The sequence below is a fragment of the Sparus aurata genome, chromosome 7 (genome assembly GCF_900880675.1).
Source record: "Sparus aurata chromosome 7, fSpaAur1.1, whole genome shotgun sequence".
NCBI classification, from domain to species: domain Eukaryota; kingdom Metazoa; phylum Chordata; class Actinopteri; order Spariformes; family Sparidae; genus Sparus; species Sparus aurata.
The window spans coordinates 7,661,447-7,681,460 of NC_044193.1; the positions used below are offsets into that span (position 1 = coordinate 7,661,447).

General features: G+C 37.5%; 3 protein-coding genes across 5 annotated transcripts; 1 reads left to right on the forward strand and 2 right to left on the reverse strand.

Moving 5' to 3' along the window:
- Positions 1 to 1,626: 1,626 nt before the first annotated feature.
- Positions 1,627 to 4,302, reverse strand: gtsf1 (gametocyte specific factor 1). Of its 2 annotated transcripts, none has more exons than XM_030423327.1 (7): positions 4,175 to 4,302; positions 3,433 to 3,541; positions 3,235 to 3,338; positions 2,422 to 2,548; positions 2,247 to 2,330; positions 2,038 to 2,095; positions 1,627 to 1,949 (listed from the first exon to the last, which is right to left on the reverse strand). In XM_030423327.1, the coding sequence occupies exons 2-7, from the start codon at positions 3,515 to 3,517 to the stop codon at positions 1,874 to 1,876; spliced, it is 534 nt and encodes a 177-aa protein (XP_030279187.1). In that variant the 5' UTR covers positions 3,518 to 3,541; positions 4,175 to 4,302; the 3' UTR covers positions 1,627 to 1,873. The 2 variants fall into 2 exon arrangements, with proteins under 2 accessions (XP_030279187.1, XP_030279186.1); XM_030423326.1 differs by having other exon boundaries at positions 3,433 to 3,573; positions 4,175 to 4,292.
- A 783-nt stretch (positions 4,303 to 5,085) lies between these two features.
- Positions 5,086 to 10,059, forward strand: letmd1 (LETM1 domain containing 1). The gene is made up of 9 exons (XM_030423323.1): positions 5,086 to 5,225; positions 5,584 to 5,726; positions 6,289 to 6,404; positions 6,481 to 6,563; positions 6,702 to 6,888; positions 7,050 to 7,151; positions 7,259 to 7,411; positions 7,511 to 7,607; positions 8,055 to 10,059. Exons 1-9 carry the CDS (start codon positions 5,110 to 5,112, stop codon positions 8,129 to 8,131), a joined length of 1,074 nt encoding a protein of 357 aa, XP_030279183.1. The 5' UTR covers positions 5,086 to 5,109; the 3' UTR covers positions 8,132 to 10,059.
- Positions 10,060 to 10,104: 45 nt separating this feature from the next.
- cd63 (CD63 molecule) lies at positions 10,105 to 19,587 on the reverse strand. 2 transcript variants are annotated; one of them, XM_030423324.1, is made up of 8 exons: positions 19,430 to 19,586; positions 18,539 to 18,625; positions 13,765 to 13,953; positions 13,566 to 13,640; positions 13,380 to 13,478; positions 13,017 to 13,160; positions 10,779 to 10,862; positions 10,105 to 10,535 (listed from the first exon to the last, which is right to left on the reverse strand). In XM_030423324.1, exons 2-8 carry the CDS (start codon positions 18,602 to 18,604, stop codon positions 10,470 to 10,472), a joined length of 723 nt encoding a protein of 240 aa, XP_030279184.1. In that variant the 5' UTR covers positions 18,605 to 18,625; positions 19,430 to 19,586; the 3' UTR covers positions 10,105 to 10,469. The 2 variants fall into 2 exon arrangements, with proteins under 2 accessions (XP_030279184.1, XP_030279185.1); XM_030423325.1 differs by lacking the exons at positions 10,105 to 10,535; positions 10,779 to 10,862 and adding an exon at positions 11,988 to 12,107 and having other exon boundaries at positions 19,430 to 19,587.
- Between the last annotated feature and the right edge of the window lie 427 nt (positions 19,588 to 20,014).

Here is a 20,014-nt window from a genome sequence, read left to right on the forward strand (position 1 = left end):
AGACCACAGATACAGCACGTACTCCGTCCTGAGGAGTCATATCTCATCCTTACACATGGTGACAGGGCAGCACAGAGCCCCTCTGAACACTTCCAATAATAGCCACAACTAAAATAGACAGTCATCACATGAAATCAATAATGCCACTTAGATATGACAGAGTGTGCTGGCTGGACGCCCACACACTGGGATTATCCTGACACTCATCAAGAGCTCCCTCCTATAGCCTTCACCTGGAGCATTTCCTCATAAAAACTAATGTCAGCTGCCTCATGTGACACTTTATGCATGGAACGTGTCAGTATGAAGAATATCTGATACCCAGAGGAGCCACTTGAATCAAAAGGAGATAATCAAATCAAAAGAGTTAAGTTTCAAAAGGACTGGGAAGTTGGAAAGGACTGATTATCTCAGTGTGCTTGTGTTGCCTCTGGTACAGGAATATTGACGAGTACTGCTCCCTAGTGGCCGTACAGTGACATGCTGCTTCTCAAGCTTTATCTGATATGAAAGAAACAAAGTTTTGTCTAATAAATTGATATTACTAATAACATTCCAGTCCTGTACATTCCATGTACTGTATATATGTCTATTGTGTGGATATGGGGTGTTTGTGTCGGCTTCTTTCTTTTAAATGTTTTTTTTTCCCCCCCCATTTTCATTATTTGTTTGCATTTCCTTTTTCTAGTTTCCTTCATGTGTTGCATTCCATCAGCCTAACTATTGTCATTTTTTTTTTTTCATAGGTTTTCACAGTTATTACTAGAGTGTTGTTTCAAGATATTCGTGTATGCCGCTTTTGATAACGCTCACACTGGTTGATTGTCTGAGGTCAGGCCTCTCCTACGCACATTTACATTCATTTATTACCATACGAACTGTTGTCATGTCCCACTTTACCATCTCCTGATATCAGACAACAGGGTTCGTACACATTTTTCAAGGTCAAATTCAAGCACTTTTCAAGCACTTTTAAGGGTCATTTACAAGATTTTCCAGCACCTTATCGCTGGGATAAAATACATATCTACAGGAATATATAAACTCATGATTATTTTTTCACTTTTTATCACAATAATGTACATTGTATTACGCTGTAAACATCTAAAATGATGTTTCATGATAGCAAAAACTTTAGAAATTGAAGAACACAAAGTTTTTTATCCAAAAAAAGGGAAGCAGCTTGGCGTTCTTCAGGTACACTTGTACCGGGACAAAGAGAGACCTGAGAGCACCCTGTTCAGACCTTGAAAACACAACATTGAAATTCAAGCACTTTCAAGGAATTCAAGCACCCGTACGAACCCTGAGACAAGGAACCCTAAAAAGACGGAAGGTTCATTACATCATCCAAATCCTTCTTTGGTGCCAAATGCAGTTTGGTCCAGCTTGTGAAATTATTTAATTTTGAGGGAAACTCGTCTGTAGGTTATGATGAAACTTGGAACCGACTTGTGGAATCATAATTTTACTTAGTATTACTGCTGGGGCTCAATTGATTTAATCTTCCCAAACATTAAAATAAGAGGAAAACTCATTCCCATCCCAAATTATTGTCAAACTGCTAGTTATTTAAAGAAGTACTCATTGTATTGTGTGATCATTTTTTTTTTCAAAACACTCAAATTATTTGCACTTCACACCTTTAATTAAAAAAATTGTTTACATCTTTGTATCACAACACCTTTAATTTCTGTAACAGTGGTGATGCAAGACAATACTAGATCCAACAAGGGGTAATTTTTCCATTTGCAAATTAAAACCTTTGCATGGGCAAGAACTTGAGAACAACTTTAAAAAGGAAATATCCATGCATGCATAAAATAAGCCTCCAACAGGGATGTATGAATATACAGTAAACCCTAATCAAGTCTCATAGCTCAGACCATGGGAGGGTATTTGGCATTCTAAAAGATGGGCCAAGGTTGTTGGTGGGCCTCATGTCCTGTCTGCAGAGAAACACGACAAAATACAAAATAGTTAAAAACAAAGAACATTTATGAACACGTTCAAAGAATTCTGGAACAGACCACTTACTTTTCATTCAACGCTGTGTTCACACCCCACACAAAAGGAGCAGCAGAATCATCAGCCTCTGTAAGACAAAAACATTTGTTTACTTTACAGACACCACATTACTAATCCAAAGTTTTAAGTCTGATTCAGAGTAGACAAGAGGAGAAAATATTGTTAAATTAAAGCTTTAGAAACTGAACATTGGATATGTCAAACTAGGTTGATAATACCTTCTTCCCAATCTTCAGTCATGTTTGGGTTCACCCACGTACTGACTGGGACCTGCCATTTAGCACGTCCACTGTCCCTTGTGGCTGTAAACAGAGCATTAGTTAATTTAGAAACACTGTCAGCACATGTTGACTCTGCAATATAAAGAAAGGGACAATCAAGAGATAATTTTACCCTGTTCAGTGTCCACAGATATTCTGTCCTCACAGGTTTCGGTATGGTGAGTCAGCTCATGCTTGGGGACCAGATGGCGAGCGTTGAATGGGCAGGTTTTCAGTTCACTGGCCAGTTTGGGATGATTCTACAAATCGGTGAGGAAGAAGTAATAATCAAACCTCTGTGACTTCAGCAGTCTATGCAACAGCTAATTATGTCAACCAAGAAAAGGGAATATGACACAAATATGATTTTAAATAAGAAATCAATGTTCAAGTAACTTTTTCTCCTGTGATAAACCCTTGTATCATTATCTCCATAGAGCTTGGTTTTCTACTAAAGGACAATATTAGCACTTTAATTCAATGTGAGTCTCAAGATCCTTTACAGTTTTGTGGGATGAAAGTGGAGCCTATGTTTGGGGAGGTTTCCATTGCCATGAAAGGAAGGACCTGCTCTACAACTGTGTGCGAGTGGGTTGGTGGTGTTTCTCATGCCCAAGGTTTTGCAGCAGAACACTGCTTTGTAACAAGAATGCCAATCACTTCACATTATGGTACAGTTACACATACGCAAAGGCAGGTGAGACAAAAAAACAAAAACACTTTAAATTTTGTCTTATGAGTTTCAAATTTGCCCAAATAAGTACCAAAGTCAAAATGAACCTAAGAACATCTGTCGATCTTTGTAAAAATGTAGAACAGAAGTGACCATAACAATTTACTTGCGATAGTTGTGTGATACACAATGACACATCACAATTACATGCATTATAAATCTATATTCTTTGTTTGTACCTGCTAATATCTGGCAAATATTTACTTAACTCACCTTCCTGCACTTAATCAGATGGTAAGGAAAGCGGCAGGCTCGGATCTGGTGGTTCTTATCAAAGGGGCACTGGAGAAGTTTGTCTGGGTCACAGTTTCCTTTATCTTTAAATTTAGAAAAACAAATTAATTCTCTTTACCTATTAGTACTTACTAAACCAGATGACAACTTAATGTGCAAAAATAACTTTAGTATTACCGCATTCCTCTGTTAGCTGGGCTCTCTCAGAAGAAGCAGTCCTGTTTGGACCAGTGCTAGTTCCAAATCGGATAGTGGTCGTCATTTTGACTGCAGCTACAGTGGTCAACTGGGAGGGTCACAGATGGATTTAAAGTTCGCCTGGTTGAGAACACATAAGCTAAATACTCTCAGTGCACTGGGAGCAGATTTTAAATAGCTGGAGAACCATGACAACAACCAATCAGATTCAAACTTCAGGACTCTGTCCAACTCTACAGGTGTGCCTAGTTATCGCCTGAAAGTGTGATTGCTTGCTACTGTGGGTTTGTTATTATCGGTTTTATTCTAAGCACGGTCCGCCACATCCACTGTTTGCAGTTTCCAAGCAGCATCTTTGAGTAGCGCGGTATGAGTTTCACTTGGATGGCATTCAATAAATATTTGTTTTTAAACGAATATAAAGCAATATTTGGTTTCATTTGAAAGTATATTTTGGGGGTATTAACGTGTAAAAAAAATGTTAGGAAACAGTCGGCGAGCTTTAATTACTTAGCTAACGTTAACCATTCACGCAGAATATATGTGGCTCGAGGCCATGTTTGCTAGCAAAAAAAAAAACAAGTCGTGCGCTAGCTGACAAAACTAGTGCAATTACTTGCTAAAGCAAAGCCAAATATACATATTTAAAAGAGTGAAATCGAAACGTTTCTAAAAGTTTTTACAAGTTTTCATTAAAAAAAGAAAAAAAATGTTGTGTTACCTTGAAAAACAGCACTGCATCCAACTCGGCAAAAGACTGAATAATGTTCGTAACCCCGCCCCTTTCAATTATTCTTTTTTTTGGATGTCATCGCGAGGATTCACGTGACTTCCGGGTCGGGCACAATTCTTAACTTGTTGTTGTAGCATCTGTTGAAGTAATTAAAACCACATTCAAATTAACCCAAGCGTTACTTACTGTATCTAGTTACTTCAGCTTACATTTTCCTTTTTTAAAAACTTTTCATACGGAGGCATGAAAAATATAGTAAAATATAATTAAGTAAATAAAGCCTATTTAAAGTATCAGCTACGAAATGTACCAAAGGTAGTTAAAATAACTCAATAGTTATGCTGACAGTTTTTCATTTTATATTTATTTGATCAATCAATTAATTATTTACCTTTGTTTTACTATTGTTTAAGTTATTTTAGTAATTCCCATTTTATTTGTCTGACTTGAGTTTCTATAATGTAATTCAAATAAAATAATAGTAGACTAAAGTCATTTTAACCACCTCATATAATCTTCAGTCGTTTAATCTGTAGTAATACATTTTATATCATAAAATGATTATGTGTTTTGTGTTGACATGGAACAGTTTTTTTTAACTAAATGTGGTAAATATATATATATATATATATATATATATGTATATATATAATCTTTATTTTATCAGCTGAATGAGGGTCAAATAAAGGTTAAAACGATAACAGATGATAGCAATAATAAATATTAAACAATAAGAATTAGTATGATATTCTATCTACCCTATGGCATTTTATTTACATTTAATAGCTACAGAAGGATACATTAATTACATAATTCAAATATTTAAAATCTGTGTACTGTACAGCAGACATTACGGTAACTGAACACCTATTACGTGCGTCTCTGGTCATTACGGTAACTAGACGGAACTCCCGGTGTCAAACATGGCGCTGTCCTGTCCGAGCCTGTGTAGCCAGTTGTCTTTGATCCGACTCTATGGTCTCAGGACAAACAGGATAAATAATGGCCTTTATTCTTCATATGTGTCCTGTCAGTCAAGGTTCGTCCAAAGGTCCTTAAGTTACATTCATTCACAATTTGTCTTGTTGTTTACTCTCCTCTCATTTGAACCCTTGCTAAGCTAGCTGTGCGTGTGGGTGTGCTCAACCGTTTGTTATGTTTTGATAAGAAACATTTAAACAGACCTGTCGTCATGTAGAGGGAGCTGTCTACTTTATGTTGCAATAATGACACTTGGCGCTGTCATTAGACGTCCAGAATACAACTACCAAGTTATTTTTGTCTCCAATATACACAAGGCATGCAGATGTAGACATGATTTCCGGGGTTTCTTTGAATTTAACTTCCTTATTGATGCTTATTTATGTTTCTCCATGTTAACATTTTCTGCTGTACAGGTTGCCCCTGTGTAGACACTACTCAACGTCTAAAGTTGGACGAGGTGTCGCCTCAAAGCTGCAGAAGGCAAATACCAAATATGAAGGTTTCCTGAAAAGGCGATTTCCTCGCTTTTTTCAGCTTTACCATACGTTTGTGGAAGGTAAGCCCGCTGTTTACTCCCCTCTCAGGTCCTCTGTACTGTATTTCTAATATTATATTATGTAGATGTTTTCTATAAATGTTTTAAGTTGTGTTAGGAGGTTTTTATATCTATTAAAAAAAAGACACTGATGTATATTTACATTTTTAGAAACATCAGAAGATACAGCAATATATAGCTTTGGAGTCCAAGTTTCATAGATAAAATAATGTAATATAATGTTCTTCATATTGGATCCAAAGACAAAGTGCATGGTGCACTTGTGGAGAAAAGTTTATTTTCTTAATTACTGCACACTATTTGAATTTAGTTAAATGCAGGTATTTTAAAACATGTCTATATTTAATCACGATTAAGCAGTTTTATCATACTGTGGTATCACATGCTGTAGAATGCATGCACAAGTTGTTTATATGGGACTTATATGGGCTACTTGATCGACTCCCAGCTCAGCTGTTCACATGTGAAAACCTTCTTATTATAGTAGGTAATGCAGACCTTTTCCATCCACATTTTTATCATCGTAAACATCTTTTTTTTTTTAATCAATGAATTTTTCCAGGATTCAAACTATTGTTCAAAGATGCCAACGAAGTGAAGAACATAAAAGTAAAGATGGGCACAGAAGGGCTGCAGTTCAAGGATCTGCCCTACAGAGACATGGAGAAACTCAGACAGGTTGGATGATAATAATTAATAATGATAATTAATAATTTATTTATTATCTCATCATAGCTTTACTCTTCTTTTGCAGTTTCGCAGAGACTTGATGAAGGCGATTCCACTGCTCCTGATATCCCTCCCTCCCTTTGCCAACTACCTGGTTTTTGTCTTGATGTGAGTTCCTTATTTAACTCCTTATTCCTCAGAATACTACATAATCACCTACATTGTGTTGGACCTTCCCTTCTGTCCCTGTTGACACCCATTTTCCCCTCCCATCTATCTGCCGCTTCCCCCTCTGTTCACTGCCAGGTACTTTTTCCCACGCCAGCTCCTTATCCGTCATTTCTGGAGTCCCAGGCAACAGGCCGAGTTTCAGGGATTGTACCATTCCCTCAGGGTCCAGCACCACCAGCCAGTTCTCAAAGGACTTGAGAATAAGAGCCGTCAGGTCAAAGACACTCAGCTGCAGAGTCGCCTTAAGGGCCTGTGTGCTAAAGTAAGTGACTGATTGACATTGAGTGACATTTTTGCTCATAGGAACATGATGATGTGGATATATTTGACAGCCAAATATATGACAAAATACTATCTTCTATATGCTATGTATTGAAATAATGCTTTAGCATAATAAATAAACTGACTTTCTTGCATCTCCAGGTGCAAAGTGGAGAAAACCCTCAAGTGTCTGACATCCTTGCCGTTCGGGGCCTGTTCTCTGGACGCCCTCTGGGTATAAGATGGATGGGTGTGAATCAGATGGTCAGTAAAGTCTGTGCACAAAAACACTAATTGCATTGACATAAAATGTACAGGGCTTGTTGAATATCTCTTGAATATCTCTTCTGTCTCTCTGTACGGCCAATCAGAGACACATCAGCCCCCTGCTCTTCCTGACGCCTCGCCTTCCAGGGTTCCTGATTGGCTGGCGGCTGAACAATCATGCCCTGGAGCTGCTCCAGCAGGACCGAGCACTCAGCAGGCTGGGAGCTCATGAGCTGAATGACGATGAGCTCAGACAGGTCAGTTGCTCTGTACTGTCACTGGCCAAACACTGTTTATATGATGAAACACTGTGTATTAGTTAGTTGTGTCATAAATACAGAATATTTTCTTTTCAGGCTTGTTATGTAAGGGGGCTCAATTCTACTAATCTTGGCGCTAAGGAGTGTCATGAGTGGTTAATCCAGTGGCTTCAGGTGACCTCCTCACTGAAAGGTATTTTGATTTGAATGTGCAGTATTTTTTTTTTATTCTGTGACTATTTAAAGGAATGGTTAACATTTTCGGGAAATAAGCATGTTTGCTTTCATCCCTAACTTAGATAAGAACATTTGTGCCACTCCCATGTCTGTATGGTACACTGATTAGCTTGGGTTAGCATAAACAATAACAGTTTATCAGACTTTATGCCTTCTGTTGCAACGACACTCTCTATGCAACTTTTTAACATATGCAGTCGATCCCTCCCACACATGTTAATGGATTTTGATGTGTAAAATCTGTAGAATTTTCCTTTAATGCACAGATATATTAGTGGTATCAATCTTCTCATCTAGAGCTCTACCGAAATGTTGAACTGTCCCTTTAACCCTTCCTGTTGGCATGTCTGTCTTGCCTTAAATGGAATGCTATTTTTATACCTTTATGTACATTTCTTTGCAGACTCAGAGGTGTCACTGCTTTTGCACAACATGGTATTTCTCTCTGCCAACTACCCAAAGGGTCCCAGCCCACACTGACAGGAAGTCTGAAGCGATCTGCTGTGGTGATTATGTCCTCATTCGTGCGGAAGGCAACACAACTTCCTGAGAGCTTTCAACGTCTCATTTTTGCCAAGGAAAAAACATTTTAAAACCATTCTTGGCAAGCTTCTGAGGATGAGGAAAAACAAAAAAGCTTCGTCTTAGCCCAAAACTCAAAGCAGGTTTGCAGGAAAGAATCTGATTTCTGCTTGACGCCTTAGAGCTGTCTTATTTGCCAATTTAGCTATAAACATCAACAACATACAAAGTTAATAGGATCTCTTTAGGAAACGTCTGTTGTGTCTGTATCAGCGGAGTGTTGTCAGATCTCACTTTACAAATAAGCACAGTGAGACCAGAGGTTTTCTTGTTTAGAGGAGTTCTCATGCACTTCAGACCCTCACGAGGCACTTAAATGTATCATAACGCACTGGACTATATTAATTGGAGATGGTGAGGTAATATGATGACCTGTTGCTTTATCTCAAGCGCGTTACTTCTGTAAAGCTCAGACTTTTCAATTGTTTACTTATAAGCTAACGAATCATTACGTGGCTCCAAAGACAAGCAGTGAAACAAAGTAAAGAAAATAAGTAATACTGTGTGCTACTAGTAAAATAGTTTTTGGACACATTCCATTCATAAACATACTGATGAGGCTGTTGTTACGAGGGCATGTCAAATACTTTTACATGCTCAGATCAAAATTGTACTGTAGCTTCTCATACATTTACCTCACTCTGCGCTCTGATCTTACTTCTTTACATTGAATAATGCTGGTCACGGTAAAAATGTAGATAACCTGTAAAAGGGGAATATTGTGACAACAGCCTTGAGGAAGGATGTGGTTTGATCAAACATGTCGACATCAAAGATCCTTAGATTACACAGTGGCATTTTGCTGGATCCTAAATGGAGATTGAAAAAAAATAAAAAGCCCAATTATTACTTGCAGAGACACTCAAGCTTGTTTGTGTGAAGAGAGGCTGAACTTCATATTGTAGATTAAAGGATGATTTCAACCAATGATGAATATCTGCTGATGGAAAGTCGGGTGTTTCTCAGTTTCTCAGTCCAGAAAACATTTCTGAAGCTTCACAGCAAAACAGCGTTGCAGCATTCTCCTAAACAACTGAAGTAGATACGGACTTGATTTAAAATGGTATAAAACAACTGACAAAAACATAAAAAGGGCTCCAAACAGCTTGTCCAGTGTAATTTGCGTCTCTGGAAGACTGTATATGCAAATGATTTAGGATCTGCCGGCTTCCGGAGACTTGGATTAGGAAACGGAGCCATGTTATGTTTGCTTTTCAGTTTTTTTTTATGTTTCAAAACTAGTCTCCATCTACTTCAGTTGTTTAAGAGAATATTTCAATGCTGTTTTGCTGTGAAGTGCCAAAAATGTTTCGTCAACCACAAAACTTCTCCCGACTTTCCATCTGTTTGAGGGTGAGTAGATAAAGACTGAACTTTCATTTTTGGATGAACTTGTCCTTTAATATTCCTGAATCCGCATATTTACTAGCTGTCTGAAAAAGAGTTGTGATGGCACTTTACTTTATTGTTTACTTCATGTTTTCTTGCATCGGAGGCTTAAAACTACATGAACGTATCCTGTTCAGACCACACCTCAGCAGAGCATTTCATTCAAGCTTTTTGCAAACTTCAGGTCAACGGTGAGAGGAGCTGCACATCCCTCGCGCTGTTGTTTGGTGTTGTAAGGTGTGAAATGTCGTTTGCTTCCTGTGCCTTTCGCAACGACCGGCACAGGACACTGAAATATTATTTGCAAAGGTTGTGGTGTTTATGATTTATTTTAAAATGTGTGATATTATTTGCCCAAGTTCTGACTGTTGTGATGCTCTGCCAATATTACATGCATTGTAAAGGAAATGTGTCTCAAATAAATACCTTTCATGGTGTATTTGTTTTCCTTCCTTTTTTTACTCTTAAAGCAAATTCACACGTAATTTAAAGAGTCTTTAATAAAAATAGAAACCAGAAACCAGCATAACATAAAAAACACTTGGCGCCCAAACAGATCAACAGAACAAGCACAGTAAAAGATGCAAGAATTCCTTTTCCAACAAGAACATATACAGACAATAAAGTGGACATTAATCCTTCCTACCATTCGAAATTCGAAAGCTTATACAGTATGATGCAGAGATATTGTTAACCTATGAAAATAAAGTCCAAAATCAATACAAGGGAAAGTATATTGTTCTGTGCATTGTATTTGAAGTATAAGATGAACATATTAACGTATCCAACTGAAGCTCCCAGAAAGTATGCTCTGAACGACCAACTCCTCCTCTAGTGTGAAGCTGGATCACATGACCTCGTAGCCGCTGCGGATGCCTCTCATCAAACAGCAGGCGAACACGATGCCCATTATCTGGAATTAAAACAATCACACACAAGGAGAGGACAGTGACATTAGAGTGTATCTAAATCTATATCGCCTGTAGATGAGAAGTCTCAAACACGTCAAGTGAAAAACAGATTAGATTTAAGAAGTTATTATCACAATGACAATACAATAAAAGTAACATCTGAAATCATTTTAGTGCTAATGTCCGGCCGAACAATGTTTCTAGTGCACCAAAGTTTTTTTGTTTTTTTTATTGATGTTACATACCTGCAGGAAGGCAATGACAAGAGCTCCAACTATCACCCACATGATGTTTTTCTTCAGGAATGCCTCCATAGCATCATGACAACCCTAAAACAAAAACGAAAATGGCTTGTTATTTGAGAGGCGCGTTGCCTCCCAGTAAAACTTATTTTTAACAGGTGATTTGTTTGCGCTGACTTTACTTCCTTATTGTTTGAACTATCACACACCCCAAGGCTGTATGTGTAAAAATAAAACATCATAAAGTCAACTGTTTGAAGAAGTGTATTAAAGTGTTAACCGTTCACTTTGTCACAAACTGGGTTTGCATATTCAGTGAAGGTGACATGATTTTGAAGTTACCCTACGACAATGTTATTACACTAAATATGTAAATATATTTTATTTGAAATATGAGCTTTGCATGAACAAATGCATTCTGTATTTGTTTAACCTGTGAGGAGTGATGCTTCTGTCTAATATTTACTCTCTGTCTAGTATTGGTTTGGTGTAACGAAGAAGATGTTGGACCTTTTCCAGTAACAAGTTGCTAACTTTTTGTGATGTGTCGCTTTATCAGTTTTCTTGGCTGTAAATGGCCTACGGCTTTCGGACTGACAATGAGCTAAAAGAGGGCAAAGAGCAAACTAGAGCCATAGAGTTGGGTCATTATTCTCTGGAGGTTTGTAACAATCAGGACTGGATCGAGGCACAGGTATTCTTCTGCAAATGGCTAGGACCTTCTTGCCACTAGGGGGTCAATTTGGGGGGATAATCATATCAGTGGCCTGCATTAAAAAATGTTTAACATATTACATATTAGGCAACCCTAAGCCCATGGCCCAGATTGTAAAACCCCTAACCAATTGGATTCAGATAAGTATAATGATTGGCAAACAAATGATAATGACAAAGTGGAAAGATGACGACATTGATAAATATAATGAGAAATGGAGAATGTTCTTAAGATTATATTCTTTACATGGTAGCTAAAAGGTATGCGTTTACACTCTGCTATCTGTGGCCTGTTCTTGGGGGGGCTGCCACAGAAATGAGGATGGAGGTGGTCTGGGTGAAATACAGGGATCTGTTTACTGGAAGACTACCCCAACCTCACATTGGACAATGAATGGACACGCCGCAGTGTTTTTAAAAAAAATATATTTTATTTTTTATATTGTGTATATATATTTTTTTCTTTTAACTATAATTTTATATTATTATTATAATTTTCCTTATGATTCTAATTCATTGTCCTAACTCTGATATTTCAATATCAATACATACACTTGGGTATCTTAATTTTGCCTTTGTTTGTTTGTTCATAAAAAAAAAAATAGCATCATGACAACCCTAAAACAAAAACGAAAATGACTTGTTATTTGAAAGGCGCGTTGCCTTACATTAAAACTTATTGTTAACAGGTGATTTGTTTGCGCTGACTTTACTTCCTCATTGTTTAAACTATCACACACCCCAAGGCTGTATGTGTAAAAATGAAACATCATAAAGTCAACTGTTTGAAGAAGTGTATTAAAGTGTTAACCGTTCACTTTGTCACAAACTGGGTTTGCACATTCAGTGAAGGTGACATGATATTGAAGTTACCCTAGGGCCTACGACATTGTTATTACACTGAATATGTAAATATATTTTATTTGAAATTGAAATTATTATTTTCCTTATTAGTCTAATTCATTTTCCTAACTCTGATATTTCAATATCAATACATACACTTGGGTATCTTAATTTTGCCTTTGTTTGTCTGTTCATTAAAAAAAAAAAAAGTTTAACATATTTTCAAATATTTTTTAATAACACTTAAAATCTAAAATTCTCTGATTTTAAACATCTACAAAATCAATTTGGGCAAAAGTATTTCAGTGGTTTCACCTCATCAAAAGACCGAGAGAAAGTATCTGTTGTTTCATATTTTTTTAATAGTTTTAAGTTTTCCCTTAAATTTCTGAATTTGAATAAGTTAAGCTTATATTAAAATGAAATGTGTAACATCAGGCTGTACATTTCTTTTAAAAACATGACTAACAATTATTTTAAAAAACTGAAAAATATAAATAGATAAGAAAAAATATACACCTTTATTTAAACTTGAGTTTTTCTGTACTGGAAACAGATACAACAGTTCTTCTGTTGTATGTATGACAAAGTAGCTGCTCGTGTAGTGTTTGCTGTAGCATTAAATCACACTGTTACCACCAGTAATCAAGGTGTCGCCAAATTAACCACAACTGAGGTTTTTACCAGCTGGTGCACTTTGGTGGCATCTGTCATGGTCCCAGATCCACAGTTTAAGGTGACGTTCACACAGCATGAGTCAGGCACAGAGTTTCCCTCAGGTTTGTAGTGTCTCCAGTCAGAAGAACTGTTCACACCACAGCATTTCAACTGGAAGGCAAAATGTGTCATATGGAAAACATTTAACATGGACATGTCAGCTTTAAAAGGCTTAACGATGGTGATGTGATAGTGAAATGTACACTCTCTGTGTCAACAGTTGGTGCAAGGAAACATAGCGCAGCAGCGACCATCAGGATGCAGCAGTGTTTTGCGAAGGTGTTGTCACACTAAGTAAACAGTGAGCAGGAAAGTTTACACTGAACTCACGTCCATCTGCAGCTTATCCACACTCTCTCTGAATTCAGCTGTGCTGTTGCTGTAATTGGTGATCATATCAGTGAGACTATCCTGGACGACAGCTGAGACCTGAAGGGGAGACACAACATGGACAGCAAGTTAAAGGTACAACTTCACTGTTATTAAGCACAAAGAACAGTTAAATTCTACACTTACTTTGTTCCTGAAGACGTATCCAGCGATTGCGGCTGCGATCTCGATAATGATGATCAGTGAGAGAAAGACGGCAAACTGAGGGAGAAAGAGAAATAAAACATGTTGTACACACATCATCAGGCACTTCTATTGAAACCCACACAATAAAGTTAACTTCTACCGCTGTGTGCTTTAACAGATGTCACACTATTTGAATTACCGTGGTGACCATGCAGTAGTTCTCTTTCCAGGCACCGCAACAGCCAAAGAAGGCGATGAAGAAAATCACCACACCGATTGCGATGAGAAGGATGGGAACTCCTGAGGCTGATACATCTTTGATCCTGACGTTTTTGTGCATACCCAGTTGAACCAGGATTCCCACGACAATTAATGCGAGGCCACATATCTGCAGAAAAGAGAGGGAGATTGTTTAAGGTGGAATCTGTTGAATAGTTTCTACTCACTGTGTGCAATGCCAGCATTTTTCTTTGGATTAGGTCAGTAGTGGAAACTGTTATGTTTTATTTGATTATCTGATAACACCATGGAAGTAAAGAACAAGCAGAATAAGACAATATATCAATGTTATATCCTTATCATGATACGACACTATATATCAGCGTAGATTGTGGATATCATTGCGATAAGTATGTGCTTATCTCCGGTTTTAAAGGCTGCATTACATTAAAGAGATGTAATTTTGAGATTGTTATTATCAAAAAAAAATTGTACTGATAGCCATCCTTACAATACTGTCTCACTGACAAAAATACTGTGGTTGAAAATATATTTAGAAATATTGATTCAGTATCCTGATACAGCCTAAAAATGTTGCAATATTTTTTAAAGGCCATAACGCCCAGCCGTAGGCAGTAATAATGTAACTTTTATAAGCGGCTGAGTACCTTAGTTTGAAATTGAAACACTTCTAAATACTAAGTGTAATGTCAGTGAATTTAATTCACTGAATTATAACTCCGACATTGATCTGAAATCAAGTGGTTTGAATTTCCAGAGCGTACTTTCAAGTTTTGCCATCTCCAAAACATGACTTTTTTTTTTTACGTTAGAAACAGTTTCCAGGTTAGATTTCTTTTTAATCCTCAAGGGAATTCTTGTATACACATATATATATATATATATATATATATATATATATATATATATATATATATATATATATATATATATTTTTTTTTTTTTTTATTTGGCCTTCATATTACTTTATTGATAGATCAGCTGAAGACTTGACAAGAAAAAGGATGAGAGAGAGGGGGAGTGACATGCAGCAAAGGGCCCCAGGCCAGGAGTTGAACCCGGGTCCACTGCAGCCATGACAAAGCCCCTGTACATGGGACGCCTGCTCTACCAACTGAGCTAAACAGCACCCCAAGAAATCTTGAATTTTGATTGAATTTGAGCAACTTCCCTTTGTTGTATCAAGTTTTTGAAATTGCACAAGTTAAATAACCTTGTGAAAATTTTAAAGGCGGAAAATGAAACCACATAAATGTAGACAGATGGTTGTCAGAGTAAAATATTTCAGTTCTTTTCTGGGTATTTACTTTTCAACACTAGCTATTTAGTTGTGATTAAATTTAACAGGTAGATATTCACTTACTTATTCGACTTGAACATTTCTTTTCTTGTATAAGATGACACAAACAAAATGACTACGCACTAATGCTAAATATGTGGTGGGAAATTGCAACAGACTTAAGTTCCTGTTCACATATGCAATGATGGCAACATGTTCAACTGTGACATTCAAGAGTCACTGCTTTGGGTGGGCCCGATGAGAGCGCTTTATTATATCTTTTGCAAACATTGTGTGGGTGAGCTGTTTAACCAAGATCAGCTGGGATCAACAAGCTCTAAAACAAACACCACAGTGAGCTACATGGCCTTAACGCTGACAGTGCTTCATCAAACAGAGAGCAGGCAGTCAGCTCATGTACAACAACACTCAATTTGAAGGAAGTTAACTACTAGAGCCAAAACAATTAGTCCATTATGCAATCAGTTGTTCAGCAGTAAAAATAAGTAGCAAGCATCAATTTGAAATTTGAACTTCTTTTTCAACTTAAAATGTTACACATACAACTGAGGAAGCATCTTTTCTAGTTGCCTACAACGACTTAGTTTTACACATCTCCTAGTTCCTTCTTCTCAAGGTTGCGGTTTTTGTGTTGTGCTACGCTACACTAAATATTTGGATACAATGGACATTAACAGAACTTTAAGAACTAACTCTGACTGCACAAAAACTTAAGACTTTAAGTTGTCATTATGAAAAGCTCTTCTCATTTCCACAGGCAGACTGTTAAAAAGTCATTTGCTATTAATTTAGAGGCTGTGCATGTGCAAAAGAATGCTGCTACTCGTTTCCTTGGGTGTTACCTGGAATTTGTGCTCCATTAATGCAGACATGCTTAAAACAGCTTATATGATGACTGATATGATGATACATTGATGAGTGTGTTTGGATGAGGATGTAATCAGTTAAGGGGTGATGTGAGGATATAAGTGGGAAAAAACTGACCACAAGGCAAGAACCTAAACATATTCATACATCAGTCTGGACAGTCCACTGACTCAGACTTTGATGTTTATTCATCTCCAGATTATTTTCTTGCAAAATAATTAATTCATTATATGGTCAATGCTAGTCAATAAACTGTGAAAAAACACCTCTCACACTATCCCAGATTTAACATATTCTGCATCCTTGTTGTATTTTGCAAACTGTCCAAAATACAAAAAAATCACTTTACTATAAGGACCTGGTCACACACAGCTTAAAAAAAAATAACACCTTAGAAAAAATTAAAAACTTCTGGCAAAACAGGGGGGTGCACCTGTAAAGCAGAGCCATGTAGGCCTATATAAATAAAGTTGATTTGATTTAGGCCGTACCATGGGAAGGCAATGGTTTTGCCGTCAACGCATTTCTAGCTATGCATCTTGGTATGGAAGGAAAAGAAGAAAAACAGCAAATACTCTCATTTGATAAAGTCAAACTAGTACATTTTTGGCTGTGTTGCTTTTGAAAATGTGGCCCTGTTGATCAATTGCTATCAAAATTCAATTTTTGATTGACATTTTCTTTTGACTAATCAATTGTTTCAGTTTCCTGATAAATAATCAAAAGATGTGGTTATAATTAGACCCTGCTGGCTGATATTAATTGTTGGTATTGGTCCATCACAGATCTAGCAGTATTGGCATATATTTTGTCTGATATGCGGCAGCGTGATTTTTTTCACGATTATGAAGCATAAAAAGTTCTGTGCGTAATTTATAATTAACGGATGATTCTAATATTGAAGTTTACTGTTTCAGTGCACTCAGTATGGATGATGAAGTTTAATGTTTAACTGTAAAATCGTGCCTCGATTACAAGTCTTTGTCACAACTGTTTGATAACCACATTTTATGGATCATTGCAAAAAGTGTGTGGTTATCCGCCAATATATTAATATGGAATTTTTTATTCCCTATTATCTGTATTGGCATCTGCCCAAAAAATTGGGCATCAGTCAGGCCCTAGTTATAACCTTATAATGCTTATCATTCGTGAGTCCAGCCAAGATCCTTTATTATCCTTTTTATCACTCCTAATATACATATCACCAGGCAAAAACAAACACATCCTAACAGGATGTAGCACAGGATAAGGACACGGTGTCACCTCATGGTTATTACAGAACACTCAGGGACAAGTCAGATGTTGTGCTTCAGTTCTGTCCTTCCGCTCTAAGACATCTTCTCTGTCGCCGTTATCAACAAGCATTACAATGCAGTGTAGTCAGCAAACAGATGAACAGAAGCCCCAGGAACAACAGCGGCCAGCCAAACTGGTCTTACTACTCTGTACTGTTTACATTTTTTAAAAAGTATTTCTAGTAAAATTAACAGAAATGCTTGTATCAGGATAAAAAAAACTTCATATTTACAGTGGATGTAGCTCAGTAGCTTAAATGTCAGATGGCCCATAAACTGCCCAGCTATTATGCTGTTATTTGCTTAATTTTAAGCACAGTGTGCAGCTGAAACCCTTTTAAACCCTTTTAACCTTGTTGGCACCACCAGTGTCAATATTTGTGCATGAGTCAAATAGGTGGCTAATGACTGACGTAGGAAAACATGAAGGGGTGAATAGAGCAGGCAAACAGAGCAAAGATGGTCACATCAATTCCAGAATAGACGAGAGACGAGTGTTACTCGAGCCGTGCATATTCAGCATTGACATAAAATGGTTTATAATGTAGTTGTGAGCTGATGTTAAGGACATCTTTATGTGTCTGTTACTACATACATCTTTGTCATTCTGTACTTCCTCCTGTCTAAGTGTGAGATGACTATCAAGATTGCACTTGTTGCAACTGAGTCCACTGTGCAAACATGCCAGAGTAAAGCTGTAAACTGTGTGAGCCAGGGAGGGGAAAGGAGAAAAAAAAAGAAAAAAAAGAAAGCGCATTGAGTTGGACCGGTCACATGACATAGTTATACTTTGAAATCTGGTCATAAGATTCACATTCCATCATCACCACCTCTCGCTCTAAAGCACACAATAAAAAGGCTGCCAACAAGTCACATCCGGGAAAGGTTCAGGTTAGCGCAGGATATTTGAGATGTCCTACCATTCCTCCGTGTTTTAAGAAATCTGATATTAAACAAGTGTTAGCCAGTTTACAAGGAAGAATAAATCACTAGGTGGATGCCATAGAATAGACTGTGCAAGTCATCAGGTTGAACAGATGACTACACACTGTATGTTGACCAAACAAAAGTTTATGCGCACAGTCATGGGTTTGATGGGAAGGAGTAATTTCAGGAAATGGCCCAGACCAGAGGTGAACATAGTTCTGCCGAAAAAGATAAGCTGATTTATCTTGACAACGAATCACAAACCCATTTTGTTGCTTTCACTTCTTAGTATGACTGAGTTTGATTCTAATCGTGATTAGAAACAATAAGCTGCTACTCACCCAGAAGATGAAGTTGAAAAAGAAAAGCAGGAACTTGACACACTTCATTCCTCCTTCTACACCCATGGCTGATGTGGATTAGTTTTCCTGGATCAAAACAAGAACACACATTCACATATCAAACATTTCTTTCACTTTTTCAAGGCAGGATTATATGAACATTAGATCAGCTCTGCTATAAGCAGCAGCAGCAGCAGCATGGGAAATGTGAGTCATCCACAGAAGGATATGATAAAAAGCCTGGACCCGTGATCAGGACATCTGTGACATACTGGGCGTTTATTATGTCATTAACATCAGCCTCCGGGGGTCAGTGAAGCACACATATTCCTATTGTTCGACTGAACTTAATTACAGCCCGTACAGACGTTGGCAAATGTCGATATCATATTAAAAAAAACTTTTAAGAGGCCAACCAAAGTTCAGAGCCATCAGTTACTTCATAGTAAACAGTCCCTCCAGGAGGAAGGAGATTTCTAATTCATCATAAAAAAAGAGAAGCTCGTTGTTTGAGTCTCTGTCATCATGGCCTGTACGACTCATCGGTGGGGCCCTAAATGGATCAAGAGAACCGTTTTGAGGAAGAGCCTGGCCGGCCCTGCCCCTGACCGTTAATCACCGCCACTAGCAACAATAGCAGCTTTATCACAGGCCAAATTAAATCAACGACAGCGCTTTCTCTTATTGAATTTGTTACGATTTGACAATTAAATTAGTCTTACACAAACAGCTAAGCAGCTCAGGACACGTTTCTTCCACGACCGTCCGGAGAAACATTAACTTTTTGGCGACATTTTTGACAAGAACGAAACGTTAACGGCTAACGTTCCTGAAAGTTAGCTAAATTAAAAAGAAAATAGTTCGGTGCTATGGCGTTGTTTGGAGGTTTACCTTTCAGAAGAAGTCTTTCAAAACCCTGCGATGAGAGGGGAGGACGACGATGTGTTGAAATTTTAGGCTATCTTCAGCCGTTTATAGTCCCTCCCTCGGCTCCTCGAACTTCTCTCCACCTCTTTACTCAATTTCTCCATATAGTTTTAAACGCTGCCTTCATGGTCCCCTCGTAAAATCCTCAACTGTTTACTAACGGTCCAAAACACGCACACAGGTTCCGATGGTTTCTGATAGCCAAGATCGTCCGTTGGCTCCTTCTTATCAAATAAGCACCCTGGAGCCACCGTTAAAAAGGAAAATGAAAGATTTCATTTTAATTTTTTCAATTATAAAGGACTTTTCAGATTTAGTTTTAGGTAAGCTTATAAGACCACAGCCTACAGGCGTGTTTTCCCTAAATGCCACTCGAATTTGGCATTAGTTGAAGAGGTATTGAGATCCTTTAAATCAAGAGGTGATCGATTATAACTGGTGTATTGGATTAAAATAAATACTAACCAGACAGGCCTAACAGCCCCAAACGCCCCAGTGTCAAATTGTCAGTTGTATCTAATTTCAGTTGCAATTTTGTTTACAGGCTTG

What these genes read in the sequence shown, in the direction of transcription:
- gtsf1 (XM_030423327.1), bottom strand. Translation starts at nt 3,517, where the DNA reads ATGACGACCACTATCCGATTTGGAACTAGCACTGGTCCAAACAGGACT. An exon ending in CCAGCTAACAGAGGAATGCG is followed by an intron (nt 3,339 to 3,432) that starts GTAATACTAAAG and finishes CTAAATTTAAAG; the next exon opens with ATAAAGGAAACTGTGACCCA. An exon ending in AACACAGCGTTGAATGAAAA is followed by an intron (nt 1,950 to 2,037) that starts GTAAGTGGTCTG and finishes GTTTCTCTGCAG; the next exon opens with ACAGGACATGAGGCCCACCA.
- letmd1 (XM_030423323.1), top strand. Translation starts at nt 5,110, where the DNA reads ATGGCGCTGTCCTGTCCGAGCCTGTGTAGCCAGTTGTCTTTGATCCGA. An exon ending in ACATGGAGAAACTCAGACAG is followed by an intron (nt 6,405 to 6,480) that starts GTTGGATGATAA and finishes CTTCTTTTGCAG; the next exon opens with TTTCGCAGAGACTTGATGAA. An exon ending in TACCTGGTTTTTGTCTTGAT is followed by an intron (nt 6,564 to 6,701) that starts GTGAGTTCCTTA and finishes GTTCACTGCCAG; the next exon opens with GTACTTTTTCCCACGCCAGC.
- cd63 (XM_030423324.1), bottom strand. Translation starts at nt 18,604, where the DNA reads ATGGGTGTAGAAGGAGGAATGAAGTGTGTCAAGTTCCTGCTTTTCTTT. An exon ending in TGGATAAGCTGCAGATGGAC is followed by an intron (nt 13,161 to 13,379) that starts GTGAGTTCAGTG and finishes TTTGCCTTCCAG; the next exon opens with TTGAAATGCTGTGGTGTGAA. An exon ending in TTGTCATTGCCTTCCTGCAG is followed by an intron (nt 10,536 to 10,778) that starts GTATGTAACATC and finishes TTTTAATTCCAG; the next exon opens with ATAATGGGCATCGTGTTCGC.